Raw genomic sequence first — 19,248 nt, forward strand, 5'->3', positions numbered from 1 at the left:
CCCCATGGCCCCCAGCGCTTCCCTGCCCCACGGCGGGGGGGGGGGTGGGGGGGTGGGGCACGTGCTGGGAACGTGGCTTGGGGACAACGGGACATCACCGCGCCGAGGTGGCCTGGGTGGGTGCAGAGCCCCCGGGGGGGGGGGGGGGGAGGGCGGTGCGGGGCTGCGATGGGGGTGCTCAGGGGCGATGGGAGTGCCCCCGCTTCGGGCGGGGGGCATCTACACTTCTGGGGGTGTCACTTCTCCGGGTGTCCCCCGATGGGAGGTGTGTCACTTCTCGGGGTGTCCCCCGATGGGGGGGGGGGGGGGGGCAGCACATATCGCCCCCCGCCTCACGCACACCCGGGAAGGGGGGGGGGGGGGGGGGGGGGCGGCGGCCCCTCCCCGGAGCAGGCGCACTCCGGGGCGGGAGGAGGCGGTGTTCCTGCGCAGGCGCAGCCCCGCTGAGGCGCGCGGAGCGGCGGCGGCGCGCGTTGCGTTGCGTTGCGTTGCGGCGCGCCCCCTGCCGTCCCGCCGCCGTCCCGCTCCGTGCCGAATCTGCGGCGGTGGCGGGCGGGCGCACGACGGCGGCGGCGGCCGCTGCTGCTGGTGGTGCTGCTGCTGCTGCTGCCCGTGCGGAAAGTGCGGCGGCGGGGCGCGGGCCGGCTTTACGCCGGGCGGGATTTCATCATGCGGGGGGGGGCAGGGCGGCGCTCCGCGCCTCTCCATGCCGCTGCCTCCCCGTAGCGCCCTGCCCGCCCTGCTGCGCTGCTTGCGCCGCCTCGCCTGCCCACCCGCCGCCCCGCTCAGCTCCCGGCCCGCCCCGGCCGCGACCCCCATGGACGGTCCGCAAGCCGAGGCGCTGCTCGCGCCCCTCCGGCAGGCGGTGCGGCACCAGGTAAACCCGCCTCGGCCCGGCTGAGGGGAGTCCCGCTGAGGCGGGGGGACGCCGGCCGGGGAGGACCCGCCTGAGGGGGGGCGGGGGGGGGCGTCCCAGCTGGGGGACGGGGGTGTCGCTGAGGGGGTTTGAGGGTGTGACAGACCCGCCCCGGGCCCGCTGCCGGTGCCTCGGCTCGGCCATGTGAGGAGGTGTCCCCCCGTTCCTCCCCACGTCGAGCCCTGCGGGGGTGTGCTCCGGGGGTGAGGTGGGGGGGGGGGGGGGGGGGGCGCGGGGTTGTTTTGCCCTCCGTGCGGGGCGAATGCAGCGTTTCCCCTCAGCCCCCCCCCGGGGGGGGCCCTGCTTGCGACCCTCTGGTTCCGCGCTCTGGGGCACTGCGGTGCCCTGCCGGCGCTGAGCCCACGGGAGAGGGTCCCTCTGGGTCTGCCCGGGGCTCCTTGACCGGCGTCGGTCCCCTCGGGTGCGGGGTCTTCAGGTGGGGGTTGGGGGGGTCTTGGCCTGCCCCAGAGCAGTGGGCTGGCAGGGGGTGCGCGGGCGGCTGCCGGTGTGGGTTTCCCGCAGGCTGCCCTTTCCCCTCCCCGTAGGGGTGGTGTGTGTTGGAGCTGTCTTGCAGAACTGGATCTGTGCGGCTGTCTACCCGGCTTTTCTCTCCTGGGCTTGATGAGTCTTCTGTGCTCAAGCTGGGGCTGACTTTGCCATGCTTCTAGGGCCTCGTAGCTGGCTCCTCACGGTTTTTGTTGTGTGGGTTTTTTTGGGTTGTTTGGTGTTTTCTTTTTTTTTTTTTAAAAAAAAAAATCAAACAGCCTGCATAGGTTTTCTCATCCCGTAGGGTCATAGAGCTGAGTTTGAATTGGGTTTTGGAGGTAAACGATCTTTGTAGTTGCGTATTTGCCTGATGCAGTAAGGGATATTAATTTTTTTGCACATTTTCCATTTCATCATTCTTACTTGTTTGTATACGTAGGTGTCTCCTGTTAGCTGGGACTGCATTGCATTCTCTTTCCATGTCCCTCACAGATGAAGCTATTATCTTTAGCTTCCTTCTTATCTGAGATGGATTTGGTTGTCTTTTTGTTACCTAAGTGAATCTTGATCTCGGTACCCTGGCTGTGTGTGTTAATGGCAGAGCAGCCTGCTTGCAGCACATGGAAGTTCCCCTTCCTCCCTGCTTTAGCAGCAACACCTATGTGTGTGGGTTCCCCACATGCCTACCTTAAGTGGCTGAATCCATAGTCTTCTGCTTAGCTGCACACATAGCTACGTGTGTGTCCCATGTATTCGTAGATTGGTGCATGTGTTTTCTCATTAAAGGAGTGGATTTATGGCCCTCTAATTATACCAGCACTTCAATGAGTTTTTATTATGAATCATTGTACAGCATAATGCCTTGGCAAGAGAGCTTCTTGTAAATAAAATTATGATCTCCAGAACTAGCCAATTTATTTATTTTAAAATCCTGTATCTTGGGTGCTGTTATTTGCTTTCGGAGTATCAGTGCACCCCTTCTTTCTGGCTGCCTGTGGGTTTGAAACAGGGGTGTGGGGTGCCAAGGAAAGGTTTGTGGGTAAATGTACATAGCTGGGACCACGGATATTGTGTCGTACGGCTGACAGTAGTAATTTGCCGAGATGTTTGCGCTAGAGGAAAAGGAGGGAGTAATGAAGATTGGGGTGGTTGATACCTTACAATGCAGGGGATCCTGTCTATCCGCTTGTGGAGAAGCGGTTTAATTAAACCTAAGGGACTCCTGACCTATGGAGAGGAAAGTGAGCAGCGTATCTTCCTGCAGCAGTGCCTGATGCAATAAGCTGCCGTGATCCAGGGGTGGATCCCTCTCTGCTTTACTGGTCTGTGGGACAAAGCTGCAGCAAAATTTGCCACATCAAGTGCTGCTGTGCACTCCTCCTCTGGGTTGGGCTCAAGGTCGTAGCTTTAATTAGATTGAGTCCTGTCAGCAGACATAATTATTTGCTTCAGTTGTGTGTTTTCTTTTTTTTTGTCCTCCTTGCATATGTCTGAGTACTCTTTCACTTATGGATCAGGACAAAGAGTTGCTGTATGCTGCTTTTAGATGCTCTGCAATGAGCACGGTAATAGCTCTGTTGAATCAGCAGTAGCTGCTTTGCTGCTGCCTTGATGTTTTCCCACTGCCGACCCCCAGCTCAACAAAGGCAATTTGGACTTACTACTTTAAAAGAAAAAAAAAAAAAATCAGATCCCTCCCTCTGCCACGTTACCCGGGAATGGCAGGCGAAGTCCTCAGTCCTAGAATGAAACTTTTCACATTTTGGTATAAGTAGTTAACAGGAAGGAAACAGCAGAGTTGTTCTGTTCTTGTAGCCGACGGGGTTAGGGAGCCTGACAGGATTCTTATTTTTTCTTTCTTTTCTTTGTGTGTGTTTGTTTTAATGCGGTCTTTAGAGTCTTTCTCCTTTTATTAATAAAATTAGCCTTTGAACCCCTTAGTTTCTGAAGCACTTTTACTTTTCAGATCTGATTACTGAATGGCAGTGTGTGTATTCTCTTTGGTTTCTCAGTTGCCTGTAATATTAATGTCAGAAAAACTCAGAATTTATGAGAAAGCTGGTATTGTGGAAAAATTGTAATCTTTTTGGATTGCCTTTTTTTCCTTTTTTTTTCTTTTTGTTTAATGAAGAAGTGCAAGAGAAATGCTGAACTTGGAGCAACCCATGCTTAGAACATCCCACTTGACAAGGCATTGGCATCTCTGTGCTTTTGCCTCCTGGATCAACTCCTTTGTCCTCAGTAATTCAAGATAGCCCTTGGTTTTGGCTGAAGAAGAGTGGACTTGAAAGGAAGACTTTTAATTATCTCCAAGAGCAAGCTGGGCATGACTGCCCAGAAAATCATACTGTTAGGTATTTAGGGATTGAGCACTTCCCTGGGGTGGAAGGGGAGAATTGTGCTCATAGGGCAGAGACACCTCTGTGGAACTAACGAGGTGATAGTGGTTTGAATCTGGTCACCTTCTGAGAGACCTTCTTCTAAACATTTGTGTGCTTGCTGGCCAGTTTTGAACAGATATGACAGAGGAAAAGAAATCTAAAATGGTCATAAATTTTGAAGAAAAGAGAAGGGGTAGAAGGAAGAGAAGCCTTATTATCAGGAAGGAGAGCACAAAGCCTGTATTAACCATCTGAGAATCCACTCAAAGACAGAAAACTAGCATTTGGGGAAATCCACTGTGAAGTGGTACGTACAGGAGTGTATTTGCACACTGAGATTTAATAACAGGTCTGGGATTTAACAGTAGTGTGTGGGGGTTGAATTTCTCTAATGATGTCTAGTTCTGCTTTCAAGTGTGTTAAGTGTTTCTCACTTCTGCCAACTGAAGCAGCCTCTTGAGCCCTATGTGGAGAGCAGTGAGGCAGGACGAAACCCTCCTTTTGGATTGCCAGGGGAGCTGAAAGAAGGAGAGTTCTTGTCTGTGGCATTCAAAGAAAGGATCTGTATCTTGTGTTTTGTCTCCTTCTTCTAGGGAGAACTGGTAAGGAAGCTGAAGGAAGAGAAAGCTCCCCAGGTGGATATAGACAAAGCTGTAGCAGAACTCAAAGCTCGGAAGAGGATCCTAGAAGCAAAGGTGAGTCTGGACATTAAATTTGAGTTCCACGGTTTTGTCTGAAAAGCCTTTAAATCTCTACTTAATGCTCTTTTACAGTGTTGATTGGGCTAAACAGTCATAGCAGGGTAGACTGAATCACTTCTGAAATAGTTTGCAAGTTTCCAACTAGTGGCAATTTTTTTATCTTTATCTGTTCTTTATCTGTTACGGTATTATCTGTTAGTGTTAAATCACAGTGTGCAAACAAATAAATGTAAGTTCAGGTTGTTCATCGTCACAGCTGAAATTCAGTGTATATGTTGCTAATCTTCATTTGCTGTGGAGATCTTTTTTTGTGCACAGTGAGAGGACTTGCTGTGAGTTTCATCTTCAGATTCTTTTTGCAGCATTTAAATACCCAGACTGGCATAGAACATGTTCCTTTGGAAACCATTTTCTTTGCTACAGTTAGATCAAAGTTTTTGGAGACGTTTCCAATAGCCTATGGTTTTCCTCAGCGTGAAAGGGAAGGGTGTATTGAAATTGTGCCCCCTTTTTTAAATTCGATTGTGCTTTGGAAAATTTTTCTGCAAATGAAATGGTGGAACTTCAAGTTTGCTTTGTCTCTGGATCAATAAACAAATAAAAATACTCTTCCTTATCCTGCAAGCTTCCCTCCCCTTCTCAGACTGAAACAGCAAAAAGAAACTGCTGAAGCATAAACCGGTCACGTGTGCAGGTTCGCACAGGAAACTGTGAGGTACTTACATCTTTATATGAAGCACAAGTTAGATTGAGGTTGTGCTTCGGTGGTACTCTTAAAAATAAATGAATAGATAAATAAATAAACCACTGCTTGCAACTAGCTTATTGTGAGAATGTGAGTATACCTGAGTTGAAACCAGTTGACCCCATTCGTCCTACAGAGTCATGTGAAGCAAACAGTCAGGTCTGGCGTTGCAGCTACTTGTTTGCCTACATTTAACTCAAGTAAAAAGATGGTGGTTTAACTTGGTATTCGGCGTAGAACTGTGCTTTGAAACCGTTTCATGAAACCTGTATTGATAACTAGGTCGCCCTGGAGTAAATAGTTTCGAAATGTTTTCCCAGTTCTGTTTCCCAGCCCTCGGAAGCTGGACGTAGAGAGACGTAGCAAAGCAGGGCAGGAGTCTCGATATCCCTCTGAGCCCCACCTCTCTGTTGGAAGAGTGCCCGTAGGATGCAGTGTAGAGGTGTGCTTGCCAGTTACACAATTTGTGTGGGCTGCATCCCTGTCAGTGCAAGAGCGACCTTGCAAACGCAGCGTCTGCCCTTGCGAGTGCAGCTCTCCGCTACGGTCCTTCTCTCTTGATGGTGTTTCCAGCAATGCATCACAGTCGCTTGCACCTCTTGCAGGAGGTAGCAGTGTGAATGCTCGCTCGCTTTAGCAGGTGGTACAGCTTTCAAGCTCTGTGATTCCTACTTAAAGATAGGAGAGTGGCTCTGAATTTGAAGCTTTGAACAGGGCAGAGCAGTTGAGTGTTTAAAATTCCTTGGGTCTGTCCTCGAACCATATCGTAAGTCAGTAGATGATTCTGTTCCTATGCAGGGTCTTTCTTCCCCTTGAAGGCCAACACAAGCACTTTTCTGCCTTCTAATTATGAATATATTTATGAATGTGTGCTGGATAGAAGAGACTTTCTTTGACTTCTGCACCAGTTGGTTAACTCTTCTCTTTAGGCAGGAGAAGAGGGGCTCTACAGAATTTTGTACCTGCTCCAGTTACTCCTGTGTTGCTGGCCATTTCTCCCTGCCCGTTGAGAACTGGGATGTGTCACTCTTACTCCCCTTCTGTCCATCTCTGGGCAAAAGCCATCCGTTGCGTTAAGAAACCCCGGTCATTGCAAAATGTGATTCTGCATTTTTAGGCAAAGAGTGCCAAATGCGTTCCCTTCCCATGCTTTAAAGGTACTGTTCTGGTGCCTGCTGTCGTGCGTGCTCTCTGTCTCTTGTCTCTCATGCAAAGCTATTGGCTTATGCTGGTTCATGGGAGCAGCAGGGGTACAGTGCTTCTTAAAATTAAGACTATATTTATTTGTCTTTATAAATGCTCAAAAAAGAAAACTTTGAAATTACTGGTCATACAATACTTTTTGTTACCAAAAGGTTGTTCAAAATGATAGTATTAGCAGGATCAGAATTAATTTTTTGAACTTCTTGGCTTAACTCTGCTTAATTATCAAAGCATCTTTGTTGAAGAAAAGGCTTTCAAGTCTGTTGACTTCACTAATGGAATTGTTGCAGAAATCATAGGTTTTCAGTAAAAATAGCGAGTCTGCTGTAAAACGTTTTCACAGACAGGCACTTGTAAGTTTTTCATGTGCACGGGGCTACGTGTGTGAAAGCCTGCATTTTGCAAACAGATATTCTTTGTCTATTTTGTAAATAGATATTCTTTGTACAAGCAGCTAAATACACACCTTTGGCAGAGCACAAGGATGGTGATGTTTGTAATCTTCATAGTCAAAGTTCTTTCACGTGAGGAACACTTTATTGAAAGCTTCGTATGTGCCAAGTTAGATGTTTGTAGTCCAAGCTAGTGACTTTACGCTCTTTTTATAGTCAGGAGAGGGAAATAGATCTGAAGAATTGCTTTGAGAATTGGCATTTCTTTCCAGTGATTGTAAAGAGAGCTGAGGATAACTAGCTTAGACTTAGTTGTCTGAAAGTTAGAGCAGATGAGTCCATCTTGAGTGTGCAAAATACTGCATTCAGACAGTCACGTTTGCCATTGAGCGCTTGAATCTCAGTGTGATCATTCCTCTTTGGAAAATGAGCGTGTTGGCCGGATACCTTTGCTTCAAAATGGTCTTTACAGACTTTTGACTCATAGTGGTGAATGGAGAGGGTTTGTCCTCCTGCCAGAAACAGGAGCTATTAACTGTTTTCATTTTGGTTGAATTACAGGAGCTGGCCTTACAGCCCAAAGATGACATTGTGGACAGAGTTAAAATGGAAGACACCCTGAAAAGGAGGTTTTTCTATGATCAAGCCTTTTCTATTTATGGAGGTACAGATATGAAGACATTTACTTACATCCCTTTAGGCTAATGTTCTGGTCTTTCTAGCTGTGTGAAATGCTGTAGTCTTGCAGTGTTATATTAATGCAACATAAAAGAATTTTTTTTTAAGTTGACTTTAAACTTTCCTGCTTGAGTCTGTAAGCCTTTCAGAAGTTCCCCCTTCCTAAAGTCTTTGGGTGGGGAGGGGGCTTAAATTTTGTCTTTTGCTTTCTGCATGTGAGCGAGTGGGCTTTAGCATTACATTGTAGAGGATGGTTTCTTTGCTGAGGGGTGGGGTGTTAGGGGCTGAGCAGCTTATTTCTTTTCATCTTTGTCTGAGCTTTTCTTGGCCAGATAATGCTCAAAACTACAGTGAATTTCAGGACCCGTTACCTTAGTGAACTTCGTCAGTGAACTTTGTGGTATGGGTGAACAAATGTGGCTGTTAAACCTCTTCAGGTAGCTGATTCGAGCACCTCGGGAGGGCAGCACAATGCCTGTATGGTTATTGCTCTTTCACCTAAGATAATAAAATGAATACTCTGTGTTGTTTTATTGGCTTTTTCTTTCTTTTTTACATCTTTGTGCCCAAACTGGTAATTGGCAGGCATGTTTTATTACTGACAGTAGCAATACGGCCTTGGCCCGTGCATTATCACTTCTTCTGTGTTTGGATTCTTCCTCCAGATAGATTGCTCCCACAAAACTCTCCACAAAATATATATAATCCATTGGTGGTGGGAGTTTACAGTTGTTGGTGTCAGGTGTTTATGAGATTCGGCTTCTACCACTACCTGACGCCCCGCTGCGCTCTATTGGTTAGTGTCTAGGGCAGCGTCTGTCTAGGTGCTTCCCAGAGTTCACTTTCAGCCCTTATGTCGTGGGTCTTTATGTAAAAAGCTCTCTACAGTAAGCCACATTCCATGTTCTGTTTAGCACAAGGAAGCTGATGCTTCTTCATGCTCAGAAAATGACCTCAGACTTAAACCAACTGATGGAAACACTGAGAAGGGAGGACACTTCCTCCAAACAACACAATACAATCTCTCACCTACCACTTTTTTTTTTTTAATCTTTTTCCTCTTGCAGGTGTCAGTGGTCTGTATGACTTCGGGCCTGTTGGGTGTGCTTTGAAGAACAACATTATCCAAGCATGGAGACAGCACTTTATTCAGGAAGAACAAATCTTGGAGATCGACTGTACCATGCTCACGCCAGAGCCAGTTCTGAAGTAAATATTGGTCTTTTTTTTTCTGCAGCATGTAATTTCTGATTGTAGTTGCTTTTTACAGTCTTCTGTAAAATTACCCACCGGGATCTTGAGACTCGGTCACCCAATTTCGTACCTTGTTGCAGTGCAAAATAATTAGATAGCGTACAGGTCAGTGTGAGAAGCTGTTCCATAAATCGGGGAGAGCAGTGGGACTCTGAGAGTCTAATGTCTGAATGTCTCCTAGCAGTCCCATTAGGTAAGAAATTGCCTAAAGAAATTGCCTTTTTTCTAAAAGACCAAGAAGACAAGAGAAAGGATTAGGTGACTTGCCTAAATCTGGGACACCTGAGTCATAGTTTAGGACAGTGGCCAGGCTGCTCGACCATCCTTCCCGTCTCTGTGGGGGGATGGCAATGTGCAACATGGGAATTGAGCTCCGAATGCAAATGATGCTTCTGTAGCCCTGGGGGTTGAAGCCCTCTCTTTATCCACAGACCGGGTAGAGGGACCATCCTCCAGGGTGGGGGCATAGTTCAGACTCTGGACCCTTTCACCTCCACATATCCCCACTAAGACTTCTCACAGGATTGCTGAACGCATCAGGAGCTTGACTGAGATCCTGAGCTGAGTCAACTGCGTTACCTTGTCGTGTTCATGGCAAGGTGGGCAGAAGCTTTCATGGATCATTGGTATAAACTAGTGGGGATCTGTCCACCTGAACTACTGGTTACTCTTCACCACTGCATCTATATCTTGCTTTGATCACAGTGCAGTTCCTAAAGGCACTAAGTGTCATCTTAGTGACACATTCTAAGCTTCAGATGTATCGATACTTTCTCACAGATGAGATTTTCTGTGGGATGGTACTGCTTAATGCGAATCTATAATCTGAAGCAAGAGTGAGCTTGCAGTTTGGGCACGTAGTTTGAAGGACTTCTCTTTGATAATGGTCTGTCCACTGGGGTCACGCAGTACCTGGGGCTGTCCAGTGGCAGCTTTCATGTTGCTTTTTTGCATCATCTTTTCTAGGACTTCTGGCCATGTAGACAAGTTTGCTGACTTCATGGTGAAAGATGTGAAAAATGGGGAATGTTTTCGTGCTGATCATCTCTTAAAAGGTTTGGTTTTGTTCCACAGCTGGGTGGGCTCGGGGATTTCTTGCAGTGGTACAAACATGGGAAGAGCATCTTTCTCGAGGAAGGCCAGTTGGTGTATGTAGCCAGTCTTTCACACTCGTGTTTATAGTTCATTAATCACACCATACCAAAGCTCCTGTGTGTTCTCAGTTCCACCCAAATGTCACGTTAGTGTCTTAAACGAGGAACAGGATCTCTAGTAAAGACATAGTTGGGTCTCTTTTTATAAAATCCTGTGTCATCAGGCTATAAAAGATTACTGTGTTGTCTAAGCTGGGGACTCCCTATGTAGCAAGGTTCCTGTTCTCGACCGTATTCTGGTTTTAGTTTTCTTGAGTTTCAGTTGCTTTTTGTTCAGAACTAGGAAATGATGTAGTGATGATGTAAGGGACAGAACGTGCTTTCCCTACGCGGAGGTCAGTTACATGGCAGCTGCTGACTTCCGTGTACCGTAGAACTCAGCTGGCTTCTGGGGATGCTAAATAGACTTCAGGCATTTCTTAGGTTTGCAAAGTCCTCTCACTTCTTTCTGGTTATTGATTAAAGTATGTTTAAAAAACACACACCGAAAGAAAAATCACATGAAGGAATCTCAGAAATAAGAAACCTATTTGAAAACTTTTTCATGTACAGCTCCATTGTGAAAGGAAGGATTGTTCTGCTCTAGGTTTAAGTGGGTTGTGCTCTCCAGTTTTCTAGCCTTTTCCTCGCAGGTGAGGTATGTAGAAGCGTCTATATTGGCCTTCAGGCTGTTTTCATAACACTCAGTTAGAATTTTTATTTTATTAAAAAAACCAAAAGCAGCCCACCTAACCTCTGCCCGCTTTGCACGCTGAACAGCATCACAGGGAAGAGTGTCCCTGTCTCTTCTGCAGCCCGTCGCTGGTGCACAGCCACCTGCTGTAACTGCCACTAAAAAGTCAGATCGCTTTTTTTCGAATGAGTGGGAAGTCTTGGCGTCACTCTCTGCCTTTGTATCTCATGGAGGATGTTGTGCTTTACAGTGGAATGCAGTCTAACCCTGCTGTACCAACTCCGTGTGTGCCTCTGAGTGCGTTTGGATAAAATTAGCCTGGCTGGCTCGGAATCAGATGTTGCTTTTAATTTCCAGTCTGTATAGAAAGAAAATAAGGAGAAAGGAACTACAAAGCAATTCTTTGGGCTTAGAGGAATGAGTGTAGGAAAGAAACTAGATAAGGACCTGTTGTTTTCCCTGTGGCACACCAGTACAGCGAACTGGTGCAGCTCCTGAGCTGTAGATCAGCATCGCCCTGATGACATGAGTGGAATTGCCCTGATAGACGCTAGCGAGGCAACTGGTGGACGTACACTTACGCTCATGCTGGAGGACCCTTCTGATTTGTCAAGCTTTAGACTGGGGTCAGTGATGGTGTTGCAGTGTAAACTCAGGATGTACTTTTCTTGCTTACAGCTCACCTGCAAAAGCTTATGGCTGACAAGAAGTGCACAGCAGAGAAAAAGGCAGAAATGGAAAACGTTCTAACACAGGTGGGTGCCTTCGTGGGGAGGTGAATGCTTCAGGGGTGTGTATGCAACAGAGGAAGTGCAATGCACCGAGTCCAGAGGCAGTGTCCCTTCTGGCCTCTGAAGATGCTCAGAAGTCTTTACCTCAGAGGTACATGTTGGGCTGTACATGCTCCTAAATCCAGAAAACTCCTGGTTAACAAATACTGTAAACTTGCTGGTTAATAGCATCTCCCTCCTTTGGTGATTTTGGAGAGTCACTGCTATTACATTAGTCTCTTGAGTGTTGAGTTGGTAGGGCTGAAGCTCTGTCCTTGAAGCTGGTCTGCTGTGTTCCACTTCACACCCTGGTAGAAAGCCTTTTTCTTCTGAGTCCCCCCTTTTACCTTTGTAAATCCCTCACTGCAGGATTGTGATGCAAAGGAACAGATGGATGAGAAATTTTATCAGGGTTTTTCTAAATCACCTTAGCACTGAACCAGTATGTTTTAAAGTTGTCTCGGCTTTAAAGCACTTGAGGTTTGTTCCTCTGCCTGTGTCACCCTGCACAGATTTTGCCTGTGTTTGCTGTGAGAGTGGTTGGTGCTCCAGGCTGACATTCCTGAGCAGCTGTACAGACATTTGCCTTTATTTTTTCATTTGTTTTTCTTACTTTGTTTGTAATGTTTGTTCTCATGACTTCTAGAGTAAATGCTTCCAGAGCCGTGCATGGAATGAACATTTCCTTCCAGACAGAGCAACTTTTTTTTTTTTTTTTTTTTCAGTGTGTCACATCACTGAGGAGCTATCATTAGGTTTTCCACACTACCACACAGGATGTTGACCATCCTTTAGGGGAAGCTTTCTGTTAATAAACTCTTCTCTCTTATATATGAAGGATTATGATGATTAATGCTAGAAGCAGCTCATTTGGCTTTAAACTTGAGTGTTAAATCATTGCTGTACTGTTCAGTATAGATCCTTCATGGTACTTAAGTCTAGAAGGTACATTTAAATGTACATATGCAAAAGGCGAGTGCATAAATGCACAAAACAATGCCAGAAATTGTGTCTCTTGTGTGGTTAGGTTGCAGTTAGATCTGTGGCTCTCCTACTGCTTGATTCCCACCTTCTAGAGAAAGAGTAAGGTAGAGTCCTGGAAGGAGCTGACTTTATCCCACTTGTGAAAGTGTGCAGTCGTTACCAAATTGTTTTCAGAGCAATTGGGAAGTCTTTCACCAAGAAGCCCTGTGTTGCAGATCTGGGTTTTAGTCAAATAAAGCAAAACACCTCGGAAAGAGAGCATTTGATGCATGGCTTGAGTATTGTGTTTCAAGCAGCAGAAGAAAGAGGAGTGAGTGCAGACAAAGCCCTGCAGAAATTTTAGCTTCCTTTTTTCACTGCTGTTTTTTTTTCCTTCCCAACACACTGCTCCCCGTGTTTTTGCTGAAACTGTTCGAAAGAAGCTACTGGTGGGTGGTGATGCAGTCTAAGTGACTTTTCTTCTGCTTTACACCCACTGTTATGCTCAGTGCTTACATTTCTATCTAGGCTTCAGATTTGCTGTGGTATGACCGAGTCATGGACCTGTATTACTAACACAAGTTTGCAGATGTGCAGCGTGTTCGTCTGTCGTCGGTTCAAACTTTAGCTTGCTTGAAAATTTTGGTTAAAAGGGAATTGTTTGGGCAGGTGATTCAGAGCTGTGGATCGTGCTCAGTAAAAGGTGAAGAGGACATAATTAATTCCTGTTATCTTGTCTAGTAATTAAAATAATTCTCCTGTGTTTTGATATTAGTTGGACAATTATGGCCAGCAAGAACTTGCGGATCTCTTTGTGAACTACAACGTGAAATCGCCTATCACTGGGAATGACCTGTCCCCTCCCGTTTCTTTCAATCTGATGTTCAAGACCTCCATTGGGCCTGGAGGAAACATGCCTGGGTAGGTACTAATCTCATTCGGCTCATGCTCTCCCTTCTTCATAGATTGCTTGGAACAAAAATGGAGTCTCAAGAGGGTTGACATGTGCAGTTTCTCTTTGAGTAGCCTTTCCCTGCCTTTCAGTCCCAGTCTTCTCTGGCAGGTTAGCATTCCTTGTACTCTTGGTGAAAAGTAGGAGAAACAAGGAGCTGTTGCAGAATCATGAAAATCCTTGAAGCAGCCAGCCAGTGTGGGTCACAGCAATGCCCTTCCTGGTTGGAGTTGTTTCCATAAAGCCAGTTAACGGGTCCACAATTGTCAGCGACGTTATGGCTCTAGAGAACCTGCTTCAGTGTCCCTGTTTCAGGATGAAGTTACTTAGCAGGGTGATCCAGTGTTAACATCACTTTTCACTAGGTGTTCGTAGTTACTGTGTGAGAATGTAGGAGCTGTTGTCTTGAGCTGGGATCTCTGAAACTAAACCTGAAACCTCCATTGAGGAGTGAGAATATGATTCTTGCACATGCTCTGGGATGGGGTCAGAGATACAAGTCATTTGTGTTCTCCAGTGCAGTACGTGAAATAGCCTGTGCAGGTGGTACTCTCTGCATGGGTCTCAAATCGCTGTAGGGGTTGCAGTAACAGCAGAGCTGCGGCCATGATTTGCCTGTGAAGTCTGGGTTTGTAAGCAGCCTGGTACAGCTCAGGCCCGCAGAGGAAAGGCAAGGAGGGTGCATTCCCTGTGACCTCCTTGGTGTCACTGATCACTGTTATTTCCTTCAAGCACCTTTTTCCATTCTATGCTGGTATTTCAAAAGCAGCCAAGTCATCCAATTTACTTTTGACAGTAACTATGGAGTGCTGTGAGCTGCAGCTGATGTTTGTTTGTTTATTTTTCCCTTAGTCTATTGCTTCATTGTTTTGTGTCTGGAGTTAAAAGACTCAAGAGAAAAAGTACCACCTTTAAGTTTTGCAGTAACTGTGGTTTTGTTTTCTCACTGCTTTCCTCACCTTTTTATCTTCCTGATTGTTCCTCTCTCCCATCTCGTTTCAGCTATCTGAGGCCAGAAACTGCACAGGGAATATTCCTCAACTTCAAACGTCTTCTGGAGTTTAACCAAGGCAAACTGCCTTTTGCTGCTGCCCAGATTGGAAATTCCTTTAGAAATGAAATCTCACCCCGCTCCGGCCTTATCAGAGTGAGGTACTGCGAGTTTCCTCTTTCCACAGAAGGGTACCTGGGAGCAGGTAGCACCTCCCTTTTGTTCCAGTGTTTGTACATGACCCTTTCACTTCGGTGCTCTCTGCTAGAGGACTCCTGTTAATGTGCCTAATGAGTCTCAGGGTTCATGGGCAAACTCATGTAGTTAAGGTTTTAACTGCAGAATTCTATCTAAGCCTGGCTGGTGAGAAGCAGGATCTCTGAAATAGCTGCTGTATTAGAAACACCTAGATTAAACTCAGTTTTACTAGCAAAATTTGGCTTCCATCATCATCTAAACAAATCATATTAAAGGTGGCTGAGTTCTCCACAGGTCGTGCAGCTTTGCTTGTTTAATTATGTGCATGTGATTTACTTCAAAACTGAAATCTGGAATCAAAACGTGATTGACCTTGCAGCAGTATTCCCTTGTCTCAGTTCTGCAGATTCTGCAGTTCTGCAACTTACTACAGCGAGGAAGTTGTGAGAGAACCTGACTCGGGGCGTGTATTTGTGTCCCAAGATCAATCAAGCAGGAAAGCTCAGGATTATTAAGAACTGCTTTCAAAGCTTTCTATCTCAGGATAGAAGTGATTATTGCATTTCATTAAGGGTAAACTCTGTAACTGAACTATTCTGAACAGAAGTCTCTTCTGTCTAATTTGGAACATGAGCTCCCGGTCACAGTCAGTGTGGTTCTGCCATGCACACAGGCAGTGTGTGTTGTAAACTTGGTAGCTGATTAATGCAGTGCCATCCATGTCGCTGAGAGGCAGTGGCGTCGTTAAGCACTAAGGGAGCGCTTTGGAATTTTCTCAGGCTGCCTGCTCTCTCTTGCACATCTGGCAACGAGAACTTTTCTCATTGGAATGCATTTTCAGTCAAATAAATTATATGCTTGTGGCACATTTATTGGAGACTGTGTTGTTATGCTATCATAGCAAATTACATCCTGATGCCTGGGATTCAAAGTTAATGATTAGCTAGAGCTTTTTTAAAGCTAATTCAATGTAAAGTGATTTCAAGCAAGAAGGCCAAGAAACAATGTGTGAGTATATATGTATTAAAGGCAAGTTCTTAAACCAGAATGTACACCATTGCTGATTAGCAGTATCATTGTCTTCAAGAAATTATCATCTCACTTGGCTATTTTGGGCACCTCTGATGCGAGTTAATGCTACTGAATTAATCAGTGGATTACACTTCATTGGCCCTGTAGGAAAAGTATGCTCCTAATATGGGCATCACAGCAGTCTGGAAAAACTCCGGAGAACTTCTGGAAGTATTTCTAAAGGTGATGTTCTCTGCTCTGAGTCGCAGTGGTGATAACCATGGCCTGGAGATCTCTAGATGACTTTGTGGAAAGTTTTGTTAGGAGTTCGAAGGTGACACTGAACCTAGTGTCGAGACTGGTTCATGTTCCTGTGTGTATGTTGTCTTGGCTCTGAGTTTGCACGTGTTTTTAAACTACTGATTTGCTTGTGAGATGCTAAAGCATAACCATGCATTAGAGGGGCTGTGGCTAACGCGTAAAATACTTAATACGCTTGGTTGGTTGTGTTTCCGTTAGGGAATTCACTATGGCAGAAATAGAGCACTTTGTGGATCCCAGTGAGAAAAATCACCCCAAGTTTCAGAATGTGGCAGATCTCAACATCCTCCTGTACTCTTCCAAGGCCCAGGTCAGCGGGCAGTCTGCCCACGTCATGCGGCTGGGCGATGCTGTCCAACAGGTAACGTAGCTCTTGCGAGCACGTGGAGCTCGCTCTTTTGAATGTTGCTCTCAAGGCTGAATTACAAACTGTTGTGTTGGTGCCAGCTGGGGTTTGCTCCCAGGCTGAAGAGTCAGTGAATTGGTGTGACTGAGATCCGAGCCTGGCCCTCGTAAGCAGTAAGGAAAGGCTGCAGGTGATGCTGGGATAGTGGTTAGAGGTTAAGCTTTCTCACTTGGCTGATGGGAGAGAAACAATAAGGAATACTGATATCTGCTAAAAGCTCAGCAGTGACTGGGAATCTAATGCTGAGCTGCTCGCCCCCATCGGTACGTGGCTTCCATGTTGGCATTTCCCTGCCCGATTCTCCATACATGCAAATTATGAGTGAGTAGGTTTACCAACCTGCTCCACCCCGCCCCCTCCAAAACCCCAAATAAAACGAACACCAAGACACTGTCCCCTCCAAAACCTAAACAAAAAACTGCAGAAAAAAACCCCAAGAAAAACAAACAAACAAACAACAGCACCCCTGTGTTGTGTTGCAAATGTGCACTGTAGGGTACAGCTGTTGTGGGGCCCTGAGCTACAAATGCAATTCCCATGCACTGTTGTAATGCCAGTGACTGCACTGTTGCATACAGCAGGGTATTTTCAAGTGGGTGGTCTTCAGAGACAGTGATGGGTCCTAGAATAATAACTTGCTGTTCTGTTCAGATGGAGATACGCCAGTGGCACTGGGTGAATTTGAAAAGATGTAGTAATTTCAAGGGAGACATAGTACTTTATCAGAGGTGGCTGCAAGAAGTTCTGTCTCTAACGTGTCAGGTTGTCTGCAGAAGTACAACAAATCATTACTTTGCTTCCTAAGGAATTAATGTCTATGTGTTGTTTGTTTGTTTGTTTTTTTTTCTTTCTTCCTGCTTTTTCCAGGGTGTGATCAATAACTCCGTTCTTGGTTACTTCATTGGCAGAATCTACCTCTTCCTTACAAAGGTCGGTGTATCCCCAGAGAAGCTGCGCTTCCGACAGCACATGGAGAATGAGATGGCTCATTATGCCTGCGACTGCTGGGATGCAGAGTCCAAAACATCGTATGTAAGTGACAAAGTGAAGCAGCACGTGGCACTCCCTGTCAGATCTGTTGGTAGTGCAGGAAGGGACTTTGTTTTATTTCTTGGTTTTTAGGACTAGGGCTATGAGTCTGATGTTTCTGTCCAGACCCACATTGGTATGAACACACTTACTGCAGTGGAGATATTCTGAGTCCAGGACTAAGGGGCCAGGGCAGCTCCCACAACGTTTATGAACTCTTCCTGCTTCTTTGTAGGTCCTTTGTAGGTGCTTCGTAGGTGCTTCAGACTCATTTGCTGGAGCCTGAAGTTGCCTGGGGACTTTTCACTGGTTGAATTTCATCTGAAATTAAAGGAAACCAAGTCCTGGTGCTTTCCAAAGACTATCACCCCTGTAACAGCAGTGGGGAAGGATTTGTTTTGCTGGAGGCGTTATTCCAGGACAGATTCCTTCCTGCATGGATGCTTCCTACTTCCAGGCTGTGAGGAACGAGTTCAGTCCTCCCAGTTCAAACGGCTGGTGCTGGGAGAGAAATTTCCGAAGGATTTTTATCTTCATGCTGAATCATAGAGAGCCTTTCAGTTCAGACTTTGAGTGCTTTGTTTTTCTCTTGTGTTGTTAGTTGGATTTTGAAAAATGTGTCCTGTTTTTTCTCTCAGGTGAACCAGCAGTAGGTAGGTAGGGGCAAGGCTCTTAGACTCGTTGTAGATTTTCTTGAAGAGCTTTCAGCCTCTTCTGTAAGTCTCGGCCAAGTATATCAGTTGGAATGATAGTTTCAAAAGATACATCTTAGAAGGCACAGTAACTAGACTTGTATTGATTATGAAGTCATTGCCCTCTTCAAGGATACAGAATCTGGTTTTTGGGTTGAATTTGAGTAAAAAAGAGAAAGTTACTTCATTATTTTTCCCTCATGTGCAGCAAAGCACGTGTTTTTCTGCTTGGTTAGCCTTTCTGAGGGGTCTAGGGTATGTACGGATTTCTGAAACTACCTGGAGAACTCTCTGTTCCAGTAAAGGATCGAAAGATTGAAGGGGTTTTGCTGAGGTCTGCGGGGTTAGCCTGTGACATTGCCGTGACCCTTCCATGGGTAGACCCCATCCACCGTCCTGACCAGCCTGATAGCCAAACTTGTAGCATGTTCAGCCCAAGGGTGCCCACACAGGGAGCGGGTCAAGGCTTTAGACAGCCTTATTTATGGGTGGGGAGAACTTCCCGTAACCCAGGGGTGAGAAGGTTGTGTGTGGAGTGCTGTTTGTCCACGTGAGTTTTGTGGGTTTTTTTCTCTTTCTTTTTTTTTTGAGGAGCTGAAACAGGCTTATCACTAGTTTCATTAGTGTTGTGTCAATGATGTTTCATTACAACTAGTTAGAGGAATAACATCCAGTAAAATCACACCAAACTTAAGATGAGAAAAAAAAATTCCTGCAGCTTGGATGGGTGATTTGTCTTCGTATAGAAAAGCCCTGTAGGAAGGATTGAAGGAGTGGCTTCCTCTGAATGTAGGTAGCTGACTTCCATATGTTCTTAGCTTCTCTTTTCCGGCCAGCCCAAAGCAGGCTGGACATGTGTGGGCCCCACCATGCAAATGAGATTAATAAACTTTGCAAGCCTTGTCATGGATCTGGCCAACACTCACAGAGCAGTGTGTGCAACAGCCGAACCCGGAGGTGAAGACAGCAATCCCAGGGGCGTGACAGAACCACCTCGTGAGCTAGACTCACGCTTTGGTTTGTCACTTAGCTCTGACTAAAACTGTTAGTACCCACTTGTAGCGCTTGGTAGGGATAGGTTAACTGCTCTGAATAGCTTAAAATGTGTTCTATAAAGTTATTGCCTAAATGTATATTCTGTGTTTTTCTGAGAAGTAGCTGTAGTACCCTGATGGTTTAATTTGTGTAAAAATTCCCCAAGGTATTCTGGAACACCATGGTTTTTCCAGCACAGGGATTTTTTCTGTTTACTTACCATTCCTGACACCCTGCTATATCACTGCAGACTGGAAAACCACACAGCATCTGGCCACCTGCATGTCCATGCTGAAG

General features: G+C 46.1%; 1 protein-coding gene across 2 annotated transcripts in view; it reads left to right on the plus strand.

Annotated features, from left to right (window-relative positions):
- Nucleotides 1-706: 706 nt before the first annotated feature.
- Nucleotides 707-19,248, plus strand: part of GARS1 (glycyl-tRNA synthetase 1) — a 28,735-nt gene continuing 10,193 nt past the window's right edge. For both annotated transcript variants that reach the window (XM_086466473.1, XM_086466472.1), the window contains exons 1-10: nt 707-877; nt 4,377-4,478; nt 7,386-7,488; nt 8,570-8,711; nt 9,723-9,811; nt 11,262-11,338; nt 13,092-13,237; nt 14,271-14,420; nt 15,988-16,150; nt 17,063-17,227. In XM_086466473.1, coding sequence (XP_086322599.1) covers nt 707-877; nt 4,377-4,478; nt 7,386-7,488; nt 8,570-8,711; nt 9,723-9,811; nt 11,262-11,338; nt 13,092-13,237; nt 14,271-14,420; nt 15,988-16,150; nt 17,063-17,227 — 1,308 coding nt within the window. The remainder of the gene's footprint in view (nt 878-4,376; nt 4,479-7,385; nt 7,489-8,569; nt 8,712-9,722; nt 9,812-11,261; nt 11,339-13,091; nt 13,238-14,270; nt 14,421-15,987; nt 16,151-17,062; nt 17,228-19,248) is intronic.

Source organism: Leptosomus discolor, chromosome 6 (genome assembly GCF_034619465.1).
Source record: "Leptosomus discolor isolate bLepDis1 chromosome 6, bLepDis1.hap2, whole genome shotgun sequence".
In the NCBI taxonomy this organism is placed as follows: Eukaryota; Metazoa; Chordata; class Aves; order Leptosomiformes; family Leptosomidae; genus Leptosomus; species Leptosomus discolor.